At 35.4% G+C, this 10,589-nt stretch overlaps 1 protein-coding gene across 1 annotated transcript; it reads left to right on the forward strand.

The window, feature by feature from the left end:
• Positions 1-767: 767 nt before the first annotated feature.
• On the forward strand, positions 768-8,482 carry LOC149795458 (G protein-coupled receptor dmsr-1-like). Its single transcript, XM_089965247.1, has one exon. The coding sequence runs from the start codon at positions 1,311-1,313 to the stop codon at positions 2,496-2,498; it is 1,188 nt and encodes a 395-aa protein (XP_089821373.1). The 5' UTR covers positions 768-1,310; the 3' UTR covers positions 2,499-8,482.
• Positions 8,483-10,589: the final 2,107 nt, after the last annotated feature.

Consider the following 10,589-nt stretch of genomic DNA (forward strand, 5'->3'; position numbering starts at 1 on the left):
ATTACAGTGTTTTTGTAAGGATAGATCATATCAATTTCGTAATGGCAGTCGTTACTAAAAGAATCATTCAGTCGGAAATGGTCCATATATTTATTTTTAATGCGAATATGTCTCCTGACGGTAGAACGACAACTTGAACTCCTCAAGCAAAATTTAAATTGAAGATGTTAAAATCAGAGTTGTTATAAAAACGTAGTAAATTTATTTGATAACACTGAGAAATAATGTGAATTGTTTGTTGTTGTACACTTGCGTGAATTGAAATTAAAACTCAGAGCATTCTAAAGATCTAATTGCATGACACTTCGATTTCTTTGATCGCTGGCGGATATTAAGAAACTGTATTATATTTGCATTGCAATAAGGTACACTTATTGTCAACTATCTTCTTGTCACAAGATATAAAAAAAGAGATTTTGATGTTTTTTAAACAACGAGCATCGTGAAAATCAAAGCTGTCACAACCATCAGAATGAAGAGGGTTGTGCCTCGGTGTCACTTTGAGATTGAAGACCTACATAGAGAGAACCATTCTATTACGTAATTCATGTTCCTGGGGTTTCTTGGTCACCATTTGGGACGAAGAAAAGGAAGTATAATTCAATGATTAAGTAAAGCAACAGTAATATTTAATTGTGCTATTTGCCGCCGTAAATGTATATTGTTTTTGTACCACCCAATAAAATTACACCTGGCCGTATATGAGAATGAAAAGTATCATACATGAATTTTTCACTGACATATTTATTTTATTTCTCTTGCAGGAAGTCCATCCTTATGAAACTCGACTAGTACTGTGGTAGAGTGAGTCTGGTGTTGCCTTGACCAGGAATGAAATGTTTTATACTCTGTATATGGTTTAATCATTGAGAATTCGAAAGAAGCAAACTGACGTTTACTGCTACGAGGACCACTGTCAACTATCTATTCATTCTTATATTCCTGTCAAGGATACTTTGTGATGACTTGTAATTATTATTCCAGAACTCATCTTACTGTCCGATTGAAACCTTTCAACATTAGTTTGGCATTCCTGGTGGGGTTTTATTTTTGTCGTCGTAATAATAGCAAAAAAAAGATCAAATGGCAAGAGAGAATGAACTCTCATCAGTTTCAAGTTAATTTTTACGAATGATTAAAAAATAAGACATAGATCTTGTCAAAGTTGATGAACAGCTGATAAATAACGACAACCAATCTGGTTTTGTTCTAAATGATGGCATATTCTTATATCTTGAATACTCTCGCAACAATGATGCCTTTTTGAAATATAGATTTGTAAACATTTAAATCACAATCGTGCTCAAGTAATGATGGCGGACATAACGACGTCCATTTTTATTGGAAATGACAGTGGTTTTGCTGGCACCACGGATACTAACGGGCTTAAAATAGTAGACCAACAAACTTACAAAAGCCTTTTAGCATTTAGCGTTACTTATGGCGGAATCCACGGATATATCAGTGCATGCGTTTGCATACTTGGGATAATGTCAAACATTGCCAATATTGTTGTGCTGACACAAGCGCATATGACAACCTCATCCAACGTCATTTTGACCTGGCTCGCTGTTGCCGACCTTTTCACGATGATCGACTATTTCCCATTTTCTCTGCAATTCTACATTTTCAAACCAAGAGATCTTAAATTTCATGAGACTCGAGAATATGGCTGGATTTGCTATCTTCTATTCCATGCGAACTTCAGTATCGCGATGCATTCTATAGCTATATGGCTTACCATCGCTCTTGCCATATTCAGGTTTTTGTACATTATCTTCCCAGTAAGTGGAAGCGCATACTGCAGCGTGAAGAATGCCAAGATAGTAATTCTGATCATATATGTCTCGGCAGTGATAGTGTGTATACCAAATTACATTTCATATCATTATCAGGAAAAAATTAGGAATTGGACAGACGCTGTAACCAATATTACCTACAGTGAGACAATTTATGATGTGAAACATCGAAACGAGGGACCATTTCGCGCACTGTTTGATATGAACTACTGGCTTCAGTCGATGTTAATAAAGCTTATCCCATGCGCCTTACTAACGGTGTTAACCATTTGTCTTATCACGGCCATGCAAAGAGCTTACATTAAACGAAAGGCTTTAAAAAGCGCTGGACGCAAAGACGACGCTGACAAACATCATGAAACTGCAAGAACAACGGGCATGCTTCTTGCTGTGGTCATTCTTTTTCTGATCACAGAACTACCACAGGGAATTCTTACAATGCTCATGATTTTCCTTCCCACAATACAAGCAGAGGTCTACAACCCGCTTGGAGACTTGCTGGACATTATGGCTCTTCTGAACAACAGTATCAACTTTGTTTTGTATTGCTCAATGAGTAAGCAATTCCGAGACACCTTTGTTCAGACATTCTGTAAATGTTTTACTAAAGAGAAATTTCGTTGGATGAAGCTAAACCTAATAATTATGGAAAAGAACGGGAACTCAAACAATGTTCATGACCCTGTGACACTTGTCTAAGATCGGAAACTCAAAACAGTACTTGACCCTGCAAAAACTGAGCATGAAGGTGAACTCAGACAGTGTACATAATCCCGCGACAATTCTGTAAAAATGGAACTAATACAATGTACGTGACGCTGTGAAAGTTTCGAAAGAACAAGACTCAAATAATGTACGTGACCCTGTGACAATCGTTTAAAGACGGGAACTCAATGTACATGTCGCTGTGACAATTGTTTAAGAGCGGGAACTCAAACATCGTGCATGACTATGTGACCATTGTGTAATAACGGGAACTCAAACAATGTACATGACCCTGTGACAGGTTGTAATTGCCTACTAATGTGAAGACTGACTTGTCAAGTTAGCAATCAAACAACGATATATGTGACACTCAAAACGTACGCAAGTTATTCAGAATCTATTGCATTCTTTGTATTATTAATCTTCCTTACTCCACGATCATTATGTGCTAAACAAGAAATTAAGAAACGAAAACAAAAACCATTTTAGTCGCCTTTCATTCATGCCAAAAGTTTGAGAAAGTATTTAGATCTAAAAATTCTAATACGAGACAAATAAAATGAAAACGAAAGTTGAGGATTTCACACAGATGTGCATCGTAATGGATCTTTATATCTAAAACCTTTTTGTCCAATAAAAATTATATTAAAAAGAAATATAAAATAATTAAATTCTCAAATTTGATTCAATCCACAAAAATGTATGTATATCTGTCCTTCGTGATATGTCTTAAAACAGAGCAGAACTTTATGAAACACATTCACAGACCTTACGCATATGACACGTATTTCATTACGATACTATTTAAAGTCTTTTATGTTCCTTTTCTTCTCTTCAAATGGATTAAACCCAGTGCATTTGTCATACGTTCGGATGAATGAAGACTCATCCTTATGTAAAGCACTGACAGAGATACAACATATTAATACAAAAATAAACATCAAATAAACAAATCAGCATATGCTAATTACCATTTTCTGAAATTAGCTGCATTTGAATGAGATGACTGGCCATTTTCTCTCAGGTGACGTTCTCGGAATCTGTGGAATCAAACGTGTTTGCTGTGTCATCCAACGTAAAAGCCGTGTGTCAATAAATATGGTATCTTCTGGTTAGATCATACTGCTGCTATCTGTGTAATGCAGGTAATTTTCTTAACCATATAGCCAATCTGCAGCACAGTCAGCAAAGTTATAGCACAAATGATAACAAAATTCATCGTAACATTACGGAACATATGGTAAGGTAATAATTGACATGGGAATCCTTCATCTGACCGCTGTCTTATGACGTCATCCTATTTCTCTTGCGGCCGATACATTAAAGCGCAAAATTCATAAAATATGTTTTAGACGCAACCTTTAGCTATGCTACAAAATTAAATTCTGAAATAAAGGAAACGAACTCAATGCAGGTAATTCGGAATTTGTTGCTCAAATACCTGATTTGCATGCCCGGTGCAAAGTTTATCCTGCCCACATTACTGTCAAATAGGGGAATTTTTGCAAGCCTTGTCTATATTGTCTAAAATACTACCTTTTCTATGATATACACTATTATTTCTCAAAGAATTGTATCACTACCTAAAAGTGCTTGAGTTCTAGAATGTTTGAGAGTTAAGGTGGAATAGTTCAGTTACGCAGACGATTCTTCCAGATCAAACAAATGCCAACTAAAATCAGATCCAATTTCTGTATTCTCGAACAACAAGTGCTCATTTGATATGAATTTAGATTACGTTGAAAAATACTTCTACATGCTTTTCTGTTGACTAAATGTGCAGGAAATACAATATCAGACATGCGCTCAGAATGTGGTAGTCATCAATTTCCGATAAAGTGCAAACATACCGATAGTAATACTACCAAGAGTAAAGTATGTTATACAGGAATTTGTTAAAGCAATCATTCATTTGTATAAACCTGTCGAGTAACTGCTGGCATGAACTCAACAATAATAGCGGAAGAAATAATAGAGTATTGCCAATTGCACATGTCCCTTATTAACGTGAAGCCATTGTTACATGACCGTGATTAAAACAGCATTGCTGCGTAATCGGAGCTTAAAGATAAATCAGGATACAGGAACTAATATTGTAACCAGCTCACATCAAATAACCGCAAATTGAAGCCAAAAAGTTAATGAGTTTCTTGTGTCGTTTCAAACGCGATTTATGTGCACACCTGAACCTAAGATTATCAAAGTAAAAGTCGATGTGTGTATTTACTCAAAGTGTGCATATTACCCAATACATGTGCGCATGAATAAAATGATGGTCACATTTCAAGTGACAAGTGACTGTACGCTTATTTTGGGTATGTGTGTTGAGTTTGGGGAAGGATCCTGAACCTCCGACCACCTCGCATCCGACTCTGACTTTACAATACAAAACGAATTCGTCTGGTTTATTTACATACCTATGTGGACCTAAAGCAGAAATATTGAGTTTATACGTTTAATGGCAGAATGTTAAAAGCAATAACATAGGAATTGCAAGCTGGTGTACATTATCAGAATAAATAGAATAATTGGACAAAAGATCTAGAAGTACAAAACAACGGGGTAAATGGAAGATAAGTTACAAAATGCTCTAAAATTTCTGTATCATGTTTATGTATCTTTGTTTTGCTTTGATGTTTGATTTTCTAGTAAGCATGAGAGATATTAGAAAAATGTAACAGCTATCAATTTACATTATCATTTACTTTCCATCCGGCATTGTATTTCAATTCCATAACTGTGTATTCGAACATATAGTTTTATGTTATATCACAAAAATGTCTCTTGTGACTTGTAAAGTTATTTTATTTCATTTGATGTACATATTGTGTGTTTTATAATTCATCTATTTGATCATGGCATTACACGGATCACGTGGCTTCACTTATTTTGGATCTATGTAACAGCACAACACAAGAGAATATTCGTACTTTGCGTTATTAATGACTTTAGCTGACTAAGGTCCCCTGATGAACAACGAAACCCTCAGATCTTGCTGTGATGAGGCAAATTACACACAGCAAAGACCTATGATACAGAGAAAAGGAAGAGGTCGATCGTATACCATTTATCTTGACTTAGCATCCAGACATCCCCAAAGTAGGTCAAATCATCCAGAAATAGCCCCATCATGGATTCATGTGACACGCTAAAGTGAATGCTCCCCAGGAAAACCAGTAGTAGCTTACTGCAGATCGCGAAAATTCAAATACATCATAGTCAGAGCGAAGACAACGCCATTCACAAGCGAGGATCATCCTGGCAAATCTGGTCTCTCTGGTGATAAAACATGTCTACATATGATACAGACCAGTACGTTCTCTAGCACAACTATGAGCAAAAACATTGAACATAATCGTCCAAACAAAACATGCAAAACATTGAATATACATGTTCTAAACATAACACGCAGAACATCGAACATGAATGATCCAAACAGAACATGCAAAACAGAGAATATAATGTAACCCATCACATTAATATCTGCTGTCTTCAGGATATAGGAGAAACTAAACATGCTACACAAAAGGATCAATCTTCGCGTATCTGATTGGATGGCTGGGAACCTGGACCGATGTCCTCTTACCTTGGCCACACCTTTTGGCGATGGAAAACTCACTGCAACTGATCACATTCCCATCTCGATTTCAGAATCCAGGAAAGAAAGAGGATCTTGATTTGGATCCACCACCTTATAACATTTGCACGAAGCGTCGTAAGCCAAGAAGACTTTAAAAAATGGGATAAACAGAAGCAAATAAAATCATATTTTACAGCAACCATGTTTACAATAAAATGTCATTCATTTTGCTCATTGCTCACTCACTCGCCTACACATACTAACGATTTGCATAGTTGTTCCTGGTGTTATTATTCATTTTTGATCATTATTCGCACTATAGAATATTCCTCTTGCGATTTATTATGACATTTGATTTAATTTTTCTCAAAAATGTATATATTGCTTATATTATAATTGATATTGTCAGAAGGCGGTGATTGATGTGAGATCCCCACTACTTATAGTGTTTGGAAATCGTCATCTAGGAGAAGATTATGGTGTTATTGCCCGGATCGAATAAGCAATAAAAGAACTTTCTAACTTAATGGTTGGAATAACAGACATCGGAGCAGATACAGGACAGAACAACACGAGTCCCTGCATATAAAATATAGCAATTTAACCAATTACATAAACAAATTCAAATTGAACATGCTATTGGAATAATTCACGTCTCTTAGAAATTATGTTTCGTTATTTGCTCAGTAGTAGACAATTGCTTCCTTACTTCATCAAGCCAGTGGTGAATTTTCAGATTTTTAGTTCCTATTAAAATAGGAAATTACAGAGAAAACTATCCATATTCACCGTTTTATCCATATTTTCGAGATGATTAAAACACATTTCAAAATTTCATCGAAATACCCACTGCTTTCCTGTTATCTGCCTCTTGATGTCAGTAAACAATTAAATACGTGGACATCTGTGTGTGTGTGTGTGTGTGTGTGAGAGAGAGAGAGAGAGAGAAAGAGAGAGAGAGAGAGAGAGAGAGAGAGAGAGAATGGACTCTGAGCTGAATTAAGATCATGCAGTTGAATTTACCTACAAGAAACGAAATCATTATAATGATGTGTGTACTCATTCCTTTAGAGTCTACAGCCTTACAAAATACCTATGTTATAATGCTGAAGATGTCTTATGGGAACATAATCATGATGCAAATGTCTTGAGTTAATACAGTAATGGCTTTTTTTGTGGCGGGGGCGATTAATCTGTCACAAGGTTCTGGAAGAATGCGCATGCATTTTTAATTGCTCACTACATCTGTGTATATCTGTCTCTCTCTCTCTTGCTGTGTTTTTCGGTCGGCCTATCATTTTTATCTCCAAGGATCCATATATGGTTCGTCACCTGTTGTGATGGTTATTCTTTCTTTCTTGATCTATAACACTAGTCAGACAAACCGACCAACCTAGAGACAGGAGATATATCTGTGTCTATGGAAATGAAACTAACTGGCTGACCAATCAACGCAGAGAAGGGTGTGGGGGATAGGAGAGTGCTGGAGGATAGAGCAAATTATCTTATGCTCAGTAACAATGGTACGTCAAGCATAATAACGATATGAATCACTTGTAAATAGCGTTCAATATTCGAATTAACTCTTGTTTTTTTGCCATTTCGCTTGTCCCTCTCTGTTCGATATACTGGATCAATTGATACAAGTGGTAATATCTGCACTGTCCCAAACTTTGGCCATTGCTTCCTTGTTCTTTCTTTATTTAAATTAATTCTACTGTGTGAATCTCGAGCGTCCCTTTTATTTATCTAATCAATGTTAATGAAAATAAACATGAATTTAAAAAATAAACAATTTTCCGCAAGAGTATGAACTGATGCAAAAACTAGTTTGTTTTAGTTTGGTGTTTTTCGGCACAGAAATACCGCGATATTATTTAGTGCCAAGACATTGAAGTAAAGTTCAAGGACATACCACGGTAGCTGTCCAAGGTTGATCCAATAATAGGATTGGAACCCGCAGCCCCGTACACTAACCATTGAGCCACCTCGGATCCACTACAAATTGTAGCTTCTCGTGATGTGTAGAGTTAACTCCCACCACCAATATACACGCTTTTGTAGTCAATCTCAACTCCATTAGAAATATGTATATTTAAAGGTGGTAGAACTAAATTGTATGTAGAGTAAGACAATCTTTGACATGTCAATATTTGTATACATTTTTCATCACAAAACAAAACCGGGCATGACTCATTTGCTTGCATTAGTTGTATTTAATCGGTATTATATTTTAACTTTTCTTAATGAGTATGTGTTATGTACATCTGTATCTTGTAAATTACCTTTGTCTTAAATCAAGTTAATGGTGTACCTGATCAGTGACATTTATTTTGTAAACAACATAATACATATCTAATGTTTGTCTATGACTTTGGATTAAATATTCAGATCATCATTCATTGTAAGCGTGTTTGCTTCATTATGAGTTAAAAATTCAGTCCTGAGTCTGATCTTAGAAACTTCCAGGATGGAAATTTTCTATTAGGTTGACAAGAGTAATTTCAGAAAATTGTAATTGCGACATAGGTCCAGTAGAGGGGTATATAATCTTGTTTACATTAAGATTATTCATTTTGATTTAAGATCTGAAGCAGATTCAGTCTTATTGTTTTTTTCAGTTTTTAATTTGGTTGAATTTGTTTATTAACATTTTTATTCAGTTTAATTACAAATTGGTCAATAATATTCTTGGAATAAAACGTTAATTTGGAACGATAGTGAGCTTAGCAAAGGACATTTTGGATTATATCACTGTGATACATCTAAACACTGTTAACACATCACTACATTTCAGGTTAATGGTACATTAACACGTTCGGGATTATATGACTAACAACATATTCAATATAGAATTTATTTGGAATACCACTGGAATTTAATTTGTACTTCATACATTTGGATTCGCGATATATTTTAGGACCATTTCGGATTTAATTCACAATACCGTAAATTCTTTTAAATTTTCACTCTTTAGAGTCATAAATTATTTGTTGACTTTTACAAAACTTGCTGGTTTTCGCTATTTTCTATTGATTAGTTTAAGACAATAGAGTCATATTACTTGCAATATAAAATCGATACATCTCATGTTGTTTCATAAACCCATGATGCGGTCATTAAAGAAACGTGCAAAGAATTTACCCAAACAATATCCCAGCAAGCTCTTGTCACAATATTTTCATATTATTTTCGTGTGGAAGTAGAGCCAAGAATCTTTGATTGACTTCGAGATAAAAGCACGTCACGTCAAATCAAACATATCCGCCACTCTGTCGTCAAGCTGTGTTCGAACCAAATATTTTTCGAAAATATTTTGAGCAATCAAAAGGCTGCATTTGTTAAGAATCAAGGCTAAGTAGCATTTTCATGTCGAAATGCTGAGTAAACGGTTATGGCGGAGGAACCAGGTATTTTTAGTACTGACCGAACATACACCAAGATTGCACATGATTCCCTCTAAACAACGAAAACGCACATAACGTAGTTAGATATGTGCTAACCTATGATTTCTCAACGAACATGCAATTATAATTAACGAAGTCACGTTTTAGTGAAGAAACAAAATCTTGCTAATTTGATCTAATTGAGCTCGCACGTTTCATTTGCGGAACAAACTGTAAAATTTACAAAGGTTAATTTCACTTACTACCAAATGGCACATTATGCAGATGCATCTGTTAGGCACAATTCGCATTGATGAAGTCATTTTAGATGAAACATGTAATCACTGGATGAAAGAACTCTCCGGTGTAGTGTATCGGTGTAATTGGGCAAATATATTCAAATAAGGTTACTGCCCCTGTATCATACATATTATAATACATAGAAGACAGTAATTTGTATGTAGCGACCCTCTTTATGTTTGTGTGTGTATATGTGTGTGTGTAAAATAAGTATATTCTGTATGTGATAATAACAGTCCATACTCGTTTTTAAGTATAGTCAAAATGCAAGCAAAAAAGATCTTGATCGGTAGGAGCATAATGCGCCCTAGGATTAGATTCTTTGTTACTTGTTCTAGTGATTAATCCTAATAAACTGAACAGACCCAGATCTGCTGGCGCATTATGTGACGGCATATCTTGATCTGTGCAGTCTGCAATTGGACTCGTCTTATAAGTGAGTACAGACGGTACCACAATTGGACATGGGACACAATTTAATTATATATTATCTTGATTTGTTTCTCAGTACTGAACTTTCCTCTCTTTGGCAACTAATACAAATCCTATGTTAATCTAAAATACCTTCAAGGATGACTTCACGGTGAAGTTCTTGTCAAAGGGTTACCTGCAGTTTTTTGAATGGCTGGACTGTAAACAAACCAGCGTGCAATAGAACACAGATTTCACTTCCGGATCATCACCAAGATCTTAGTACTTACTGTACACTGTCGCCGACATACACACAGACAACCAAACCATAAGCTCATATTCTAAAGAATAAGCAATTGCCTTTAAATACATAAATACATACCAAGAATGCCTAAATCTAACTGTTGT

Source organism: Sinohyriopsis cumingii, chromosome 7, assembly GCF_028554795.1.
Source record: "Sinohyriopsis cumingii isolate HCF-2022 chromosome 7, ASM2855479v2, whole genome shotgun sequence".
Taxonomy (NCBI): Eukaryota; Metazoa; Mollusca; class Bivalvia; order Unionida; family Unionidae; genus Sinohyriopsis; species Sinohyriopsis cumingii.